At 40.5% G+C, this 20,234-nt stretch overlaps 1 protein-coding gene and 1 pseudogene across 1 annotated transcript; both read right to left on the reverse strand.

Moving 5' to 3' along the window:
• Positions 1–112: 112 nt before the first annotated feature.
• Positions 113–2,452, reverse strand: LOC104594071 (pentatricopeptide repeat-containing protein At3g12770 pseudogene; annotated as a pseudogene).
• A 1,145-nt stretch (positions 2,453–3,597) lies between these two features.
• Positions 3,598–6,501, reverse strand: LOC104594070 (GDP-L-galactose phosphorylase 2). Its single transcript, XM_010254192.3, has 7 exons — positions 5,823–6,501; positions 5,592–5,710; positions 5,449–5,508; positions 5,027–5,269; positions 4,737–4,922; positions 4,361–4,609; positions 3,598–4,233 (listed from the first exon to the last, which is right to left on the reverse strand). The coding sequence occupies exons 1-7, from the start codon at positions 5,944–5,946 to the stop codon at positions 3,895–3,897; spliced, it is 1,320 nt and encodes a 439-aa protein (XP_010252494.1). The 5' UTR covers positions 5,947–6,501; the 3' UTR covers positions 3,598–3,894.
• Positions 6,502–20,234: the final 13,733 nt, after the last annotated feature.

Genomic DNA, 20,234 nt, shown 5'->3' on the forward strand with positions numbered 1-20,234 from the left:
CACTATCTCTAAGCAGAAACCACCTGGCAATGTAGATCCATTATGAGATAGATGGTCATCTTTACTGTAATCATTGGCATTCCACTATAAGAACATTTACTTTATTCATTGATCACCAGTAATCTCCACATGAACAAAGCCCGTCTTTGAAGTGATGAAAACGATGAGCATCCCTAACAATGAGCTCTCTCTTGGTAACCTTAGAAAATAACTTGGTATAATAATGACAATCCCTGCAGACTCGTAGGTTCTTGGTTATCCGAATAGGAGGATAGGCTTCTGTTTCCTTTGCTAAATAGTCGTTAGTTCTTCTGCAATTTTTGTTGCTGAAACTATTTCTGTTTGAAATCATGAATGCAAAGGCTATGGCCAATCTCTCACTATGATACTTGCACCTTGTAATTACACTTCCTATGTCTTCTACTTCTGTATTGGTTTCTCTGTCATACTTGACTGCATCCTTCACCTTCTCATCTAGAGCATCTAATTCTTTGTATATCATTTCCGATTCATGGTGAGACCGATCTTCTGCCAAAAAGCTATAAACTTTGTTCCCTATCTCAATAAAGCTTCGGCCTGCAATCTTCCGCAACCCTTTCCTTTTCAATTCAACTCTAATCCTAATTACATCATCCCATCTTCCAGCTTCTTCATACATGTTTGCCAGAAGAACACGATGCCCCACAGAATGTGAGTCCAAACTCAGAATTTCCTTCTCAGCAACCTCTCCAAGCTTGCAATTGCTATGAAGATGACAAGCAGCAAGTAGACACCCCCAGACAGCTAAATCGGCCTCAACAGCCATGCTGCAGATAAGGCCATAGGCCTCATCGAGATGCCCAGCTCGGCCAAGGAGATCAACCATGCAAGCATAGTGTTTTGTGGTAGGGGAGATCCCATCCTCTCTCTCCATACTATCAAAACAGGAATTACCCTCTTCCAACAAACCAGCATGGCTACATGCAGACAAGACTGAGATGTATGTTACTTCATTGGGCCGAAACCCATTGGCCCTCATCTCTTTTAAGAGATTAAGAGCACGTTGTCCCTCACCATGCAGACCCTCTGCTCCAATCATAGCACTCCATGAGATCAAGGTTTTGCTCAAGTCATCTGTCTCACTGAATACCTGCCGCGCAAGCTCTATATCCCCACATTTTCCATACATATCTACGAGTGCCGAAGCAACCCGAGCATCAGTGTTTAGTCCTGTTGCCAGAACATACTTGTGAATCACCTTTGCTGGCCTTGAGACACCAAGAGCTGAACAGGCTGCAATAACACTCAACAAGGTAACTACATTGGGCTTAATATCAATACCCTCATTACAATCTTCCATTAGCATTCTGCGGAACAGAAACAGAGCTTCCTCGGGGCAGAAGCTCTGCTCGTAGCCAGCAATCATAGCACTCCAACAGACCACATTCTTCTTCTCAACTTTGTCAAATATCTTCTGGGCCCATTCTAGATTTCCACACCTTGAATGCATATCAATGAGGGCTGTCAAAACCACAATATCGTTAGATGACAAGAGTGACGAATGGTGAGAAGCTATGTAGTTGTGGATCCAACGAGACGTATCGGCACAACCCAGATCTGCGCAAGACTTCAAGAGCGCAATCATAGTTATCCGATTTGTTGCTACTGCCATCGGCCCCATTGACTTCATTTCGTTAAATGTTTGCAATGCCCGTTCAGGTTCCCCATTCCGCGCAAACCCAGAAATTAATGTATTCCAAGACACCACGTCCCTGAGCTCAATCATAATCCCATCAAACACCTTCGATGCATCGGCCATTGCTTCACACACGGAATACATATGTACGAGAGAGTTACTCAATCTGGTATTTGACTCGAACCCATGTTTAACAACAAGCGCATGAACTGCCTGACCAAAGGACAAGCAATTCAAGCCATCATCTACAGCTGCTGTACAAGCCGAGACGAGCGAAGCAAGGCCAACAATATCACCTTTACAGCATTGTGGATCAGCTGAATGTTTCATCCGAGAAAAGATTTCAAAGGCTTTGCTAATACAACCGTTGGAAGAAAGGGCCGACACAAGGGAGGTCCATGAAACGATATCCATTGCCTGTTGGGGGATTTCATCGAACACGTGGTTCGCGTCACTTGCGCTGCCACACTTGCCATACGCATCGATAAGTGCAGAAACGGTGAACTTGTCGGAAGCAAGGCCTCGGCGGGTTACATGCACGTGTATTTGCTGTGTCGTGCGAGGATGGCCGAGAGCGGCACAGGCTTTGAGTAAGGCAGGAAAAGTGAAGTTGTTGGGTGGGATAGACAGTGCTTGCATTTGCTTGTAGAGGGAGACAGAATTCTGCGGATTGTGAGTGGCATTTTGGGCAATAACGGAGTTCCAATAGAAGGGTTGCAGGGTTCGTTCGGGAGAGACAAAATGTGTAACGTAGGCTCTGGATTGCTGTGCTCTCATGTACATCCATTTGTTTGTTTTCTGGTTCATGAAGATTAAAATGATCCGGTGACTCTGAAATTGGGAAGTGTCTTATAAATCAACCGGTCTGGTTGAAACTGAAATCGGATCAAGCCCCTAGTAAGTAAACAAGTGATTCTGATACCAGCCTCGAACAGAATTGAGGTTGATCGATCATCAATACAATAAAATCATTGGGAAATTCAACTTTGGTGGGCATCTCCGACCAATTGTACAGTTCATTAGGTCCAAAATATCTGAATATGTGGTTGTTATTTCTCGATTTCATGCCCTAACAAGAAGATATACATAATCTGAGATACCCAACTAGTTCTGTTCTACTACCTGATTTTGCATTAGTGTGGGAAAAATCTGCAAGGCGCTCTACTTCTTATGGCTTCTGCACTGCTGCTTCTAATAAGTCTTCAACTCTTGTAAACTGGACTAACAACATTGGTCTCCTACTCTCCTGTGTTAGAGAACCCATCTGAATTTTGAGTGTTGATATAATTCGCATCTCATCGTCATTATCAGAATTATATGGCAACGGGGCGGGACGGGGAGATAGAGCCTCTCCCCCATCCTCGTCCCTGCCAAAATCCCCATCCCCGCGGGAGTTCCATTTTCCATGATTTTTTATAATATTAATCATTTTATTTTTATTTAAATAATAAAAATAAAATAATTAAAATTTATAATCATATTAAAAAAGATTCAAACAAATTTTATTAATATATATATGTAAGGATCCACAGGCAGAGATCAGAGTTCCCACAAGGTGGGGAATAGGAAAATTGTCATCCCTAATCCTTAATGAATCCCTCGGGCGGAGATCAGGGTCCCCGTTGTTGTTGCAACCTGCAAGCTTCAGCCATGGAATTTTTACAAGTTGAAGAGGGCCAAATTGGACCAACTTGCCAATTTGCTGCCACCGAGACTCTATTATTGGTGCCTTTAATTTAATCTTTAAGGATGAGCAACTCTATTATTGGTGCCTTTAATTTAATCTTTAAGGCCGCTGCTCATCGCCTTCAATGAAGGGAGACCCTCTTTATGACAGGAAACCCAGAAAAGCAAATAGATTGTTTTGTTTGTCTCATTCCATCCATTTTTCACTTTTACAAAAAAAGTGGAGGAGAAAGATAGATAACAAGGAATTAGTATATATATATATATATATATCCATTAATTTTTACAGGAGAAAGAACCACATAAATAACCGTAGAGGTAGAACTATCCTCAAGGCTGAAGTACAGGGAAGTTCATCTGGAACTAGTACAATTAGGTATAAACTGTGCATAGAAGACATCTGATTACCAAGACAAGACACCAGAACAACAATGACAATGGCGAAAAGCAAACACGGTTCCCTTTATTTAGGTTACCACCAGGATTGACCACAATACATCTACCACACTCACCCAGTTCTTGGCACACATCAACTAATACTGGACAAGGCATTCCTGCTTCCCAGGGATCATTGTAGCGTTGGTTTCTTGATTCCCATCAGCTGCTTTCTCTCCAATGCTCAGAGCGATGCTTTCATTTGCATCAACATTGCAAGCAATGGCTTCAAAAATCATAGCCATCACCTCCTGGAACCTCCCTTCAGAGAGGGAGACCTCTGCAAGGAGCCTCCATGCGTTCTCCTCTGTTGCTTCCTCATAGTCATGTTTCCTTTTCAACACCATGTGGCCACTAATTTCCCACACAGCCGGGTTGACCTGAGTGTCAAGAAGCTCTGGGTTTACCTCCCCAAGTGCTTGCTTCTCAGCATAACACTGTATTTGTTTCAAGCAGCGAAGTCGATCAGCATCCCAGATGAGATGTGCCCAGACAAAAAGCTCAAATGGTATAAACCATAAACTGTAGCAGAGAACAAACAAAAATGGTGTCAAAGCTTATTACCTGAGGCAACAGGAAAATCCTTTTCCCATAGTCAGAGATGAGGGCATTGTAAGGGATGTTGTTATCTTGAAGGCAGATACAGGATTCAGATACAGCATTAGATAAATCAATCAGAGTATTGCCTCCCTCAAACACAAGACCTCTGACCGGATAGTTGGACAGCTCAGAGATCTTCACACCTCCGTCAGTGGTGGTAATTCTTCGGGTGGGAGCCTTCTCAATTGGAAACGGCACAGCCAAAAAATAAGCCTGCCACAGTAAATTAATAAGCCTTCTCGTTAGACGACAATCAAAAACAACCACCACCCAATTTTCCCCAAGCTCTTAGAGATAATCGCAGATATAACTGCTGAAGGAAGGATTAATGGATTATGACCTGAAAGTGAAGGTGATTGATAGTAGCAAATGCACCCAAGCTGTTGTAACCCAACCGGAAGTATGGATTCCCGGCTTCTGCTGCCATATGGAGGGCAAGCAAGAAGCTCTCACGGTCAATCCTTTGTGGCAAGCAGTCCAGAATCCGGGGGATCAGCAGTACATGCCCGTACTCGATTGGGCTAACCTGTTTTATGTCAAATCAGAACCCAAAATCAACATCATCTCACAAAATAGGGTCTTACGCACAATCAGAATACAGCAGAGCGTTGGATTGGTCCATCTACTTACGTTAATTGCAACAACACTCGGCGAGTCGTCGACATCGATCGGAGCAAATGGGAAGAAATTGGTTTCGTCATCTTCACTGGCTCCGAATTGGAAGAGCACCTCCTCTTGCCCAACTTTCGTGAAGTTGAACTTGTTGCCGTCAAAAGGCTGGAGGACCTTGTCAACTCGGAACTCTGTAGGCCGCTTCTTGAGGTGGCGGCCCTCGTTCAACTGGGCAATGAAGCCGTACTTACCCGGAATCACCTGCAAAGATATTAGCAAAAGGAGTCGGGGGTCGAACCCATATACCCAGTTGAACTAAACACTCTGCTACAACCCTGAGGTCACATGCATGTTTCGATCCAAACCTACCTACAGAAATTAAACCCAAAACGGAACCAGTGAATAAACAGAACAAGAAATGTAAGGAACAGAGATGAAACCTTGGTTTCGCAGGCAGTGACATCATAGCGAAAAAGCCCTTTTTGCATGCGATCCTCCCACTGCATCAAGGAGTGAGTGAGTAACAACTGAGACAAGGACAGAAAGAGAATATGAACAATAAAGAAGAAAGAGGAAAATCTACCTCTCCAAGAATGAGGGACTCCAGAAAGGCCACGGGAGGCTCTTTCTCGTCGTCGACCAAGCCCTTCTCTTGAACCTTCTTGTTCATCCTGTTGAAAGTATACAAGGGAAGATTTGCCCCTGTTCGAACCCCACCATGAAAACACGGTAAAATTTTAGCCCAAAAGATGAGAAAAGAAAAAAAAAATATGCAGAAATTAAGAAAAGAAGAACAACAACAACAACAAAGTACCTTGAATGCAACACTTGTTAAGGCAATTACGGCCGCAACCCCCTCCATTAAGACGGGACTCCTCCCCCTCTTCCTTCTGATGATTGGAAACCAAAGTAGGAACCTTTTTGATACTCAACATCATGATTGAATTCAGTAAAAATCAATTGCAAACCTCCCCAACAATCGAGCAAAGAAGTAAAGAGCAACCAAGTAGTCTTCTACTCTTCTTTTTTTCCCTAATCCTATTTAATCACTACCTAGCTGTCTACTAAGAAAGATAGTATCCTAAAGGAAAGAGGTGGCAAGGTGAAGACCACCACCACCGGCGAGGAAGAGGAGATCGGAAGGACTGCCGCCTTCGGAAGGCAAAGCACCACGTCCTCCGTGCGGCGAAGGGTTGCTCTCAACTACACAACCCTTACGTCGAACTGATCGGACATGAATGAGAGATCGGTTAACTTTATGTATAGCCGTGATGTCAACAACGTGGCGGCCCCGGGTTTTACCCCCTTGCCTATCTTCCGATGTATGTCTCTCGCTGTTGGACCTCCAAGCACAAGCAGGCAGAACAGAGGATCTTGATTTTTATGGAAACCGGAAGGAGGATGAGACCGTGGAGATCTAACGGAAACAGTGAAGAAGAACTCTAGAAAAAAGGACTTTTGTAGTTTTAAATCTCTCTCTCTTGCTCAAGCACGAGAAGGGATGAGTAGAGAGGCTATAAATAGATGAGAAATGGGGATGATGAGAGAATGATGATTGAGGAGGAGGGGTGGTGGTAACTGGCATGTGTCCGGGCTGTACGAAAACGCTCTTATCAGAACTCAGAATGATAAAAGAGAGAGGGAATCCAAAATCCCTATGTTCCGTTCCGATCTGACGGTAGGATGGGCATGTGATCACGGGTCTGGTTGGGAGGGTGTTGAACGTGTTGATCCAAATTCTGTGATTAGGGTGAGAAAGAAAAGAGTTCAGATCTGTGCCCCATGACGCTTCAAAGCGCATCCCCGCTATGTATTAGAAACATCTCCCGATAGGTTTGGTGTTATGATCGAGAGATATTTGCAATATACGGCGGGGATGCGCTGTGGGACATTGTAGGGCGCCCTTAGAGCACAGATGTGAACTCGCAAGGGAAATCGAAATAATCGGATCAAATCTAAAAAGCGAAATTGACCGAAATTGAAACGAAATTTTGGTTAATTGATTGATCGGTTTAATTTTGGTTCAATATTTTTAAAAAGTCAAATTTCAATTAATCAAAATAGAAAATCAACAGTTAATCGAATTAATTGAATATACCAATTAATTAACAGTTAATCTGACCGAATCGTAGGTACCGAGGGAGTCCGGATCTCCTACCCACGACGATTCTATCCACGCCTACTTACATGAGATCCTACTAATACGTTGGGAGATGTGGGTAAAGTTCTTGGAGGTAGGTGATTCCGAATCAGGGGCTGAGGGGACCAATTGTGTGTACGGATGGATGAAATGGACAGAAGAAATGAATGTTGGCTTGCGTCGAGGTGGGAGCCACCGCAATGCTTGATGCTTCGTCTCTTTCATCTGAGTTGTTCTTCCATGCCTGAAAATAAAATAGCAAATTAAAAATTAAGGACAGATCACATTTTTATTTATTTGATGAAAGAAATTTGATTATAAAAATAACCCAATCCAGACGAGAGAGTACTATGCAACACGTGGCAAGTGGTTAGGGCATATAATGGATCTATGTGTTCTCCATCACAAGTGCATGTGTGTAAATTCTAATATGCACTTAAAAGAAACACCAGTTTTGATAGTGTTTGGTATCGTTTCTATTTATTTGAAAAACACTGTCAATTCAATGTCACATTTGTAATTTTTCCAAACTGAACCATAGAGAATTTTATTTCTAAATAAATGTTTTATGAGAATCATATGTTTCGGAAAACTTATTTTTAATATTTTCCAAATGCCAAAGCATTTTTTTCACTATTAAGCTTATCTAGCATCTAATGATGAAGTCCAATATTGCATAACTATAAAAAAACTCGAAAAACACTTTTAAACCAATTTTCTTGTTTTTCAAAATGAATGCCATAAAATAGCCCATTAATAATAGGGAGTCTGGATTGGTTTGAGACAAAATTCATACACAGCATGAGTAATCTATCACGGGTGAACAAATCAGTTTTTCATATGCATTTGGTGGATTCAATGGATTTGATATTTGCTCTTTACAGAATACACCTCACACTGACCTCACAGCACATTCCCCCATTTATTGAAAACATTTCTCTATAAATAACAATATACAAGTACAGGAGATGTTCTCAATATGCAGCTGGAATGTGTTGTGAGGTTGGTAAAAGGAGTGTTATGTGAGGAACACATCTGGATTTGATTCCACATGAGTTCTATGTTATAACATTGATGCATTCACTCTTGATCAATTGCCCAACCTGCTGTAAATGATTTGTTCTTTAGGCTACATTTGATAGAGGTGTAAAATCAAACCGGGTTAAACTTTGCACCTCGGTTCGATTTTGCATACATTTGATAAACATGTAATTTTACACCGAACATTTTATCTTTTAATTACATCGCTCGTGCGCTCTCTCTCTCTCTCTTCTCCTTTCTCTCTTCCTCTAACAAGAACAGAGAGGTGGCGATCTCTAGAAGCTTTCACTCTCTCTCTCTCTCTCTCTTCTCCTTCTCTCTTCCTCCGACGAGAATAGAAAATGAGAACATGACCCGACCAGAACAAGAACAGAGAGGCGCTCACGTACGAGAGCCTCTCCTGTTGCAACACCCAATCACCAGTTTATGGGTCTGATATGCCTCACCGCCGCTCGCGGTGCTCTATTTCTTGGCCGACCGGCAAGGACTGCAATCTCTCGGTTGCAGTGGACTTTTACTTCAGTTTCCTTGTGTTCATCGTCGTTTCGTTCACAGCACCATCAACAACCATTGTTTCCGCTCCCCCTCTCTCTCTCTTCCCCTCTCCATCTTCTTCTTCTTCTCTCTCACTTTCTGTTCAGCAGCTTGTTGGCTTCTCTGTTCTCTTCCCCTTCTTCTTCTTCTTCGTTATCGTCCTCGTAGACTCTAACCGTTACACCAGGTGAGTGCAAAAGATAACCAGTGATCTTCCAAACAAACATCAGTGTAAAACTTTTACATGACTGATTCATCTTTTACACTTATCTGATGGGCCGTTTTTCAAATACATCAGTGTAATTTTGTATTTTCACCACATCGAAACTAAGCCTTACAGAGCGCTCGTTACACCGACCTCACAGCATGCCCCACCATGTATTGGGATTTGGGAACATCTCCCCATGAATGACAACACACAAGTAGGGAGATGTTTTCAATGTGCTGCAAGGTTGATTTGAAAAACACTATGTGAGGAATAGATCCAAATTGAATTCCACATGAGTAAACTTTGGGGTGGCCTGCCCCTCCACCTGAAGTAAATTTTAAGTTAAAAGAAAAAGAGAGATAATAGTATTGAAGATATAGCCGCCCTACCCCACCCTAAAATACAAAAAGCATTTTTCAATTCCTGACCAAAAAATTGGATATCGGATAAGTTTCTTTTCCTCCTTCTTTGGCAAAGTATATCAGATTAGTTTTATTATTATTATTATTATTATTGACGATACGATGGACAAGCTCAAAAGAGTTGAGAGAAAGGGCTTGATGCCGATGAATCTAGCGAGAAAAGTTTTCTCCATACGGAAGGAGGCTCATGCAAGCAACTATTATATTTTATTGTTTTCAAGTGAGAAGGGGAAAACTATTTTATTTGTTTGTTTTCAATTACTTTATATGCGTCCGGTTTCAATTACACATTTGACATTTGAGTCCAAAACACGCCAAAAACAAGGTTTAATTTATTGTATAATTTTTCCCAATTAGTTCAAATTTAGTAATAGAGATATAGCATTGAAGATGGATGATGATAGAAATAAGAAATTGAAAGGATTCATTGAGTATCACATGGTTTTGAAAACCGGATTGGATCAGAAAGTTGGATCGGTTGATCCAAAAAATGATCAGGCAATTGGTTCTGTTTCATTTTAGAACCGTTTCTGAGCCAAAAACTGTTGATTTGATCAGTAATCTATTGATTCGGATGGTTAAACTGTTGACTCATTGACTTAAACAATGGTTTTTGTTTTTTTATTACTTTTTATTTTTTTTAAATCAAAACAGGCCATCTATTCGAATTAGACGATCAGATCATTTGACTTAAAAACCGGTCCCTAAAATGGTTACGTATCCAATCCACTTTTTAAAACTTTGATTTATTACACTAACTACTATACAAATGTGCTATGATAACACTGCCATGTGAATTGTTCTTTCTGGATTAAAAAATAATATATATTAATGTTATCTAAATCCAAGGGCTAATGAATATTAATATACAAATGTGCTATGATAACAAATTAACATTTGGTCATGTGAACTATTAATGTCCATCTTGGATAAAACAATATATTAACTTGGAATTAGCCACATAGGATGATGACTAGGGTGGGCTATAGTTCAAATTATCATACCGTATCATATGATATATCGATTTTTAAGGTTTTGAAAATGTTAGTTTGTTAAGCTCAGTTTGGAAGGAGTATAAATACAAATATGTAGAGTGCAATATTTTATATTTTGTATGTATTTGCACTCTACATATTTGCATTTGCATTCCTTCCAAATGGAGCTTTAGATACAAAAACTCGGGAGCTTTTTGTAGAGTTAAATGTTTTTTTTTTTTTTTCAGATAGCATGCATAGCAGGCACACTTTTATCTACCCATTTGACACTTTTTCAGGGACTATAAAATGTGGGTAGCCCGTCTCCCATACCCTTAAATCCTCTTAATATATCTATCTTCAAATTATAACTGGAAATTAAAATATAAAAAAAAAAAAAAAGAGTATCGATTGTTTTGGATACTTGATACTGAAAAGTTTCGGTCTTTGTTTAGTTGCAGTGCAAATTAAAATTTGCACTGATGTAAAATTATGGTAGCACAAATTCTAATTTATTTTTGTTTCAAATTTTACCTTATTATGTTTGATTATGGTACAAATACAAATGAAGAAAAGCAAGAACTGAAGAAGAGCAAATGCATTCTCATACATTTGTTCTAGTGTGAATAAATTGCATTGCAACCAAATACAGCCTTAGGCTCAGTTTGGAAAAAGTACAAATACAAATATGTGTGGATACTTTGAACAATGGGATGCACTAGCTAGGGCAAAAAAATGGTCAAAGTAGCCAGCCCGGGCAGCCCAAAATGAATTGAAGATTATTGTGTTGAAGGATTTTCTTTTTTGGTAATTTTTTGTGTTATAGGATTTAAAGGGGTCTTATTCCTAGGCTCTATGTTTTGTTGTAACTACATGCATGTATATGTAACGGTACAAATCAAGTACTTATGGACCTCTTCAAATTTTAATGGTCCATTCCCTGTTAGAATCAAAATCGCAATGGTCTATTCCTAGAGTCTGTTTAGTTCAAATATGAATTAGAATTGGAATTGGAATCAGTTGGAATGGGATTTCGTTTCATTCTCGAGTGGGAGGGATTGGTCATTCCCTCAAATGGAAGAATTGAATATCGTTCCACCAGAAATGGGAATAAGATACCGATTCCACCCATTCCCATTCCAATTCCAGAGCCTTGTTCCCATGAACCAAACAGACCCTAAGTGCAAAACCTTGTATATTGTATCTATAAACCATGTATTTATATATGCACTTTACATATTTATATTTGCATTCTTCCCAAACTGAACCTTAGTAATGCCTTTTACAAATTTGAAAATGTTAAATATAGATAAAACTTTAGCATACAGTGGTCTTTATTTGGAAATCAAATTAGTGTGGGCCCAGGGGGCCATGTATTTTAAGACTGGTGTGGAGTCTTATCATTAGTTCCACAACCAGATGAATAGCTAAAGCGTTCAGGTAAAATGTGGCATAAAAAAACAAATGAAGAAAATGACTTGGATTGGCTCTGCGTCTCTTTTTAACACTGAGAACTCATTAAAGAAAAATTTATTATTTGAAATTCTCCTCACTTTTATTATAATTCTCTTGAACTTACCCTACCATTTTAAAACCTCCGAAGAGCCTAGAAACCATAACAGAACTTGTTTACATATGCCATTTTTTTAATGATAAAATTAACCTTGACTAACCAATCTAATTTATTGATTAATTTTTATACAACAAAAATATCCATAACTTATTTCATTGGATAATGACCTTTCTTTTCATTTTCACTCATTTCAAAACCCATAGGATCAATCCAACACGAACTTAGGGTCCGTTTGGTTTACAGCCGGAACCAGAATTAAAATTGGATCAGAATTGAAATCGGAATCGGAGTCCTTTGAAATTGGAATCAGAATGGTCCATTCCTGAAATTTATTTAGTTCAACTAAAAGCTAGAATCGGAATCAGCCAAAGTTTCTAATTTTGCCCCTGTTAAAAGAACCTCAAAAACTGGTTTTCCATAGTTTGGAGACGATGTCGAAGCTAATACATTCATGTCTTCTGTAGTCAGAATTGATCAGGGAGGTCTATCCGAGGAGCTTTCCTGTAAGAAACAATTTATGCACTCATATTCTATTTGTCCAATGCTGGACTAACTTGCCTGGGCCTACTAGTATGGATTTCATTATGTAAAGGTGTTATCTATTTTCCTCTCATATTTAAAAGCTTCCATCCTTATTTTCTGTTTGTAATTTTTTATGAATTGATCAAAGACAAGAATGCCAATCTTCAAAAAGAGGTAAACTGGTGAAGAACCACCTAGCATATATCTTGTTTCCATAAATATGTTGTGAAGAACAAAAAGTATGTTGTTGAATTTTGAAGAATGTTACCCCAAACAACTCTGCTAACTGTGTCCTCAATCTTGAAGGTGAATAAGCTTGGCACTGGGTCTACAATTGAATGACCAAGCTGAGAGGCAAGAGTGTAACCCTGTGACAATAATAAAATTCACAATTTGATCCTATCAATCTGCAGCACTAAAATGGTAAAACCAAGTTCTGAAATTATCAAAAGTCACGTACAAAAATTACAAAGAGCACTTTCAGTCTTATCAATAACAAAAATACATTTTTGCAAGCAAAAAAAGAAAAAAAATACAAAGATACATGATATTTGCATTGCAAGTTTTTCTAACTGATACTTGACAAAAGGCCGCTCCAAATTACTGGTTCTATAACTCCTTGAATGAAAAGAAAAAACATTGATAACTGTGATGTTTTTATTGTTCACAAGTTTTATTGGATGATCTTTTCTTCTTTTCCAATTCAATGGTAACTCAGCTTAATAAAAGCCTTATCCCAACCATACAGAGTTGTCTTCCCAAATCCCGTTTTGCCATTCCATTTTCTAAATGGCCATATCAATTATTACATTATGAACCTTAGATCAATTATTAGATTAGAGTCCAATGCTAGCAATAATGCTTTATGCATTACCTTTGATTTATGCACTCTTCAACATGGATAGCTTGACCTAAAAAAATACACATAAATGAGTGAAACTTTGAGCCTGATGCACTATATATATACATAGATAGATAAATAGATAGAGAAACATGTATTCCATTTCCCAGAAGCCCAGAACAAAGAAATAAATCCATATTTTAGGCAAAATCTTGAAGAGGGGCGAGAAAAGAGAAATGAAAAGGAATCACTTCCACCATTAAAGCACTTATCTATTACTAAAAAACACAGTAACAGACAAGAAAGCAAGGCATGTTCTGCTGCAATTTCTGAAGGCCGCTAAACAAAACCAAAACCCCAAAAAGCATCTCCACCAGCCAATCAATGTTTATGGAAATTTGAGCAGTGGGGTTCATTGCTAAAAGTTTGGGAAAAGTACAGAGGCACACAAGGCAGAATTCTGAATTCCAGCCCCCCCCCCTACAACTAGCCATGTCTCACCCTATAAATCACATCTTGCCCGTGAATTTGGCATCAATTCACGGTCAGGATGCATTCCCCCTGTACTTTGGGCCTAATAAATTCTGAGTTGTCTCGCAAGTCGAATTCATGGTCAGGGCCAACTTCCAAGGATCATAGGAGTGTTAGGATATGCATGCCGAATTTGTCGGCGAGCACGTCTCGCAAATCGCCAGGTCGGCGCCTGTACCAGGCTGCTAGTTCGGTGCCTGTGCCAGGTCGGTGCCTATGCCAAATTGCCAGTTCGCGCCTGGGCCAGGCCGCCAGGTTGGGGCCTGTGCCAGGTCGCTAGGTCGCCAGGTCAGCGCCCGTGCCAAGCCGCCAGTTCGCGCCTGGGCCAGGTCGCCAGGTCAGCGCCCGTGCCAAGCCGCCAGTTCGCGCCTAGGCCAGGCCACCAGGTGGGACACCAACTTAGCTAAGGCAAGTTGTTGCCTAAGTGGTTCTGTGTGTCACCTAGTTGTCCCGAGGTGCCATGTGTCATAATATTATTGGAGGGCCAAATCCGCCCTCATCATTTGCCCCCCACTCCCGAGCTGAAAGTAACTCGGCGAAGGGAGTAGATTGCTCTTTTTGGCCTGAAATGACTAATTTGATGAGCTCGTAAGCGTCAATTCAATTCATTAGACTCTGGGAGCGACTCGTAGTCCACTCTCCTTACCCTTGATTTTGCCCATGCCGAAGAGGTGACTGGGTCTTATGTGGTGCCGAAGTCTTTGCCAGTTCAGCACTTTAGCCCTTAGGCTTTGGGAGTGACTCGTAGTCCACTCTCCTTGATCTTTGATTTTGCCCATGCCGAAGAGGCGACTGGGTCTTATGTGGTGTCGAGGTCTTTTATAAGCTCGGCACCTTAGAGCTACGGCTGCGTTGCATCAGCCTCGTTAGTGATGTCGGTTACCAACTCCTATAAGAAACTACTAGGAGCTCGACCTACGGGGGCAGCACTACTGACTTTAGGTCACCAGCTCACACGGGAGCCTTGGAAGGCTCGACCGATAGGGGCGTCCATGCAGTCTGTTGGCCGCCTACTCCCGCGGAAGCCACAAAGAGCTCATCTTTGTAGAGGGTACCTCGCGAAGAGGACTGATGAGGCTTTATCCGTGTTGAAATAAAGTTGGTAGAGTTGCTTAGTCTGTTGGCCATCAATTTCCTGCATAGTCTTTGAGTTCATAAAAAATGGAATTTAGAAAGTGAGAGATTTTTGTTTCTAAAAGGTGAGAACTTAGCTTTCTGGAAGAAGAGGACTTAGCCTTTCGGAGGATGAGAACTTAGCTTTTTGTAGCAATTCTCACAGACGGCGCCAATTGATGAATCAATTTTTTGTGATGTATCAATTTTTTGTGCTAAGTACCTCATCATTTGGTCTACTTCCAAGTGGCCGATGACTCAGAGGCCAAAGTGAACTTTTATTGGATGAGGACCTGGATGCCGAGCTGACCAAGCCAAGCTGGGGGCAGATTAGGTGCCGAGCTGAGCAAGTTAGGTGTCGAACTGATTGGGCCGAGCTAGGCAGGTTAGGTGATAAGCTGACTGGGCCGAGCTGGGCAGATTAGGTGATGAGCTTACCAGAGTGTCGAATTGCCTATTATTTATCGAGCTGACCAGAGGGCCGAATTGCCTATTAGTTGTTGAGCTGACCAGAGGGCTGAGCTGCCTGGTGGCGAGCTAGATTGATTGTTGAGCTTCGTAGTTCTTTATAGACCTGCAAGGAATCAATGTTAGAGAACCCGAGGTGGCTAACCCAGCGAGGTCGCTCCGACGCTTAAGTCAGTACTCTCATAATAGACTACGAGCTAAAAATCACAAAGTATGAGAGCTAGAATATGCTTACTTGCCCCCCCCCCCCGGTGTCATTGGGGTTGGTGCCTTTATATAGGCATTTTTTGGCGTGAGCTTCACGCACCGCATCCGAGATTTCCGAGAAGTCTTCTAAGTGGTCCGAGATTCCCTGAGGCAACTGCCATGCACGTTGACCACCCTCCGGATCGTTCGGCACATGGGCCAACTTCCAAGGATCGTAGGAGTGTTAGGATATGCATGCCAAATTTGTCGGTGAGCACGTCTCGCAGGTCGTCAGGTCGCCAGTTCGGCACCTGTGCCAGGCCGCCAGGTCGGCGCCTATGCTAGGCCGCTAGTTCGCGCCTGAGCCAGGCCGCCAGGTCGCGCCTGGGCCAGGCCGCCAGGTGTGACACCAACTTGGCTAAGGAAAGTTGTTGCCTAAGTGGTTCTGAGTGTCACCTAGTTGTTCCGAGGTACCATGTGTCACAATATCATTGGAGGGCCAAATCCGCCCTCATCAAAATGATTTTGCCCTTTTCTCATGAGCAAAGTTGTTAGAGTGAATACTCGCTTACCTGTCCAATGCGATACCAGAGACGTTCATCAAACGATACGGCAATGAGGATGACCTGAGGAAAGCTCGTAGCACATTGAATGGCTCCATTGATTCGAATGCCAGGTCCGACATCGGCGACGCTATGCAACGATTCCGACCACCATTGATAGCTGGGAATCGCCGGCACATTGTTAATGAGTTGAGAGATCTTCTAGTCTAAAGTAGACGAGAGACAAGGTCTTTAACTCTTTGGTGGATGGATAGAGATGTTTTGCAGAAGGGGAGGGAGCTGGTTAAAGGGTTTGCAGAAGGGGAGAGATAAAAGGAGAGAGATCGATCATGACATGGCCGGAATAATACATGTCGGATCTTCAGAGTCCAACCGTCAAACTATAGAAGGTTTGAAAGAGGGGGTGTCAAGAGAGAGGAGAAAGAGGGTTGGAGTGTCGAGAGAGAGGAGAAAGAGGGAATCAGGGGTTTGAAGGGTTTTTCCATCATTTTCCTTTTCATTGATTTAACCAGCTGAAATGGAAATCCAATTCCTGGGGGTGGGTCGGGAATGGCCATTTCCTCAAATGAGGGATTTCCATTCCACTTAGAATGGGAATCAGATTCCGATTCCGCCAAACCAATCACTGGACCCATTTCGATTTTGATTCCAGACTCTTATTCCTGCGAACCAAACATACCCTTAAATTTTAGTGAATGGATGAGCCTTTTTTTATTTTGGTTCTAACCATGGAGTTGAATTGAGGGGCATCATTGTAATTTTTAAATACATACCATAAATTTTCTAATGACCAATGCCTGACAAGCTTCTTGGATGTATCAAAAAGTTTAGGTAAATATAAAAGAACGCCAAAAAGGTGAAGGGAATGGATTGAAAAAAAAATAAAAACAAAATTGATAGGTGTTTTATATAATAATTCCCTCACAAAAAAAAAAAAAAAAAACTTTAGGATTACCACTAGCAGACCAGATAAGTACAACTATAACAAATTGGTTGTTTGGAAAATATAGCCTAGTATGGGTGTGGGATGAAAAAGTAACTATATAGGAACAATATTCTTTTAATTAAAAAGGACAAATAATGAATTAAGTGGGATAATGTCTCAAGAACAAGAAGCTTCAAAACAATCCAATTTGTTGAGTTCTTTTTAACTGGCCAAGCTTTTCTTGACAAATAGCTTTGGTGGGTACCTACCTCCCCAACTTGATCAAATCATGGATAGAGACTGCTTTGGCGGGGAGAAGAAATAATTGGAATACTTGATTGGTATATATATATATATGTATATATATATATATATATATATATATATATATAAAAGGAATTTGGGGATATGGGTCCCCAATGAAGAATCTGTCTTCATGAAGAATGAGGGATGGAGTTTCATTTTTATCTCTTAACGAAGATAGGGAGTTACTTAGAAATCGGGGATATGGATGGGGAGTATTGATCCTTGTCCAGTTGCCATTCATAATGTCTAGGATGGTGTTTAGTATTGGAATCATTTCTCCAAGGCATCTTTGCCATGTAGGCATTTTGCTCTCTCCCTCATTTTTTTTTTTATATTGAATGCATCGAATTACATTGAATGCATTGAATTCTAGGGATGATCATCAAAAACAGAAAAAATCGAACTGAATCGATAAAACTAAACCGAAAAATCTAGTTAATCAAATTGATCGTTACTATGTTTTGGAAAAACTAAAGGTATTAGTTTGATTTTGATTAACCAATATGAAAAATCAAAATATATTAACATATATTTCTAGTATTTATATTGTATAATTATATATTTATTTATAAAATATATTAAAATTTCAAAAAAAACCAAAGAACCGAATCGATCAAAAACCAAACTGATCAAATTGATTATGCGAATGATTTCGATTTGATTTCAGTTTTCAAAGTTCAAAAAACCAGTGCTACCATTTTGATTAAAAAAAATCCCATAATTCAGTTAATCAAACCATGAACACCCCTCTTAGTTTCTTTAAAGCCACTTTTGGAGAAAATATTATATGGTGATGTTTGGCATCAATGTCGTTGCTCCATAAAACGCTGACACATCAGTGCCACATTGAAAAAATCGGTGCTCTAGAAAACGGTGACATGTTTGGAATCGTTTTTCCATGAAAAACGTTGCTCCAAACCACGCATTGGAAATCAATAAAGTGTGGTATGGGGAAACACCGAATTTGACGATTTCTCAATTTGGAGCTCGTTGCTGCCAACGGTGTAGTGATGTGGCATTCAACATGTATTATATTTAAATTGATATGGTGCATCGCAATGCACCATTTTGTCATTTTTATGGCATTTTATTATAGGCTTTTTATCAGTTTTCCATGTAATTTTCAGATTTTTTGCCATTTTCCTCATGATTTCCTGAATTTATTTTTTTATAGTCTATTCAACAATTGAGACCATATGATGAAATAGGTGTTTTTTCCACCGTTAGATGTAAAATAATACATACATAGTAGAAGGAGTGGATAATGAGTACCAATACTGAAAACAAATTTGAAGCACTAGTACTAAATAGAAGTTGTTGTTGTCCCACAAAACGTCCTGTCTAACAACAATGTTTTCAAACAAAAAATAGACACCATTTTCCCAACGCACACATATACAACACCCTTTTCTGTATATGGAGCATGGATGCCAAACACATATATTAACTTACTTGCATTCACCCGCCTATATGATTCCAAATGATACTAAAAACTGTCATGTGCCATGTTTCATGTGCCGACAGAATCATGACCGAATCTGCTCCTCACATAGGGCATCTCACACCGACCTCATAGGTACATCTCAGCAGGGTAGAGATGTACTACTGACAAAAAGAGAACGCTCCAATACTGTGGCACTGCTGCAGCCGCACATGAAAACATATATCTTGTCTGTCATTCATGCAGAGATGTTACCAATGAGACGTTACCGGTATCTGTTTTAATAGTTGATGAAAAAGCGATGAATCTCCTTTCTTCTGAGTTCAGAAATTCAGATTGCGATTGATGCCTACGGAGCTTACTCCACGGGGGGCATATCTCACCATTGATTGAGAATTTTCCATATTTGTCATGGATAGATATTTCTAATACACGGTTGAAATGGACCGAGGGGAGCCCATCCTATCTCCTTTCTTTTGGGAGAGGGAACCCGAGTACTGCAATATTCCCGATAACTTGCAAGTGCTGTGGCCTACAAAATGGCTGCAAGGAATTCATATCGGCGCCACACTGTAGATACCGATCGTGTATTTAGAAACATATCTGAATAATAAATACGATACGGTAGATATTCTTAATGTAGGCTGATATGTGCATGTGAGGCGCTATGGGACGCGTCATTTGAGGCGCTGATGTGATATCGGCTGTGAGTAGGATTTTGTGAGAGGAAATCCGGTCTCACTCGGGAGAGCGATAGGTCATAGGAGTATCGGTGATGTAGGTCCCATCACGTGAAAGGCTGTATTTCGTACCTATTCGTCCAAAAAGCACGTGGGTGGGGACCATTAATGATAAATCTACTGCACACAGATGAACGATTAGGATTTCAAGCCTTTTTGTCCCCCACTAAAAAAAAGTAGAAACACTGACAGAAACGGAAAGCCGCTCGTCCTTCTATGGAAAAGCCAGATACCGGATCCGACCAAGCGGATTCCACAACGCAGGCAAACGTTAAAAAGATACATTGGTCTACATCTAATGCTCCTCGAGGCATCGACCGTTCAAATTGTGCATCATCCCTGATCTACATTTTTTGAATTAATACAGTTCTTGTGTGACGTCATCTTCCCTTGGGTGGACGGTTAACATGTTTGTTTCTAATTTCGCAGGCTGATTGGTCAATGCCCACGCGCGTTATCCACGTCTTGATTTGTATGATAGAATTTCTTAACAAACGATAAGTTTTCGAATCACGTGGTTCTAGGTGGAAAGTTATTTCAAGGCGTTGTTCGTGTTCAGGAATTCGAGTTCGTATTTTAATAATTAGTAGTAGGGACCCGTGATGTTCGGGATTTATTAAGCGAAAGTTAAATAATAAAAAGGTTCATTTATTAAAATATTTCTATGATTTATTAAAACCTATCTTATATAGTATTTT

Source organism: Nelumbo nucifera, chromosome 1, assembly GCF_055504915.1.
Source record: "Nelumbo nucifera cultivar China Antique chromosome 1, China Antique-T2T, whole genome shotgun sequence".
Taxonomy (NCBI): Eukaryota; Viridiplantae; Streptophyta; class Magnoliopsida; order Proteales; family Nelumbonaceae; genus Nelumbo; species Nelumbo nucifera.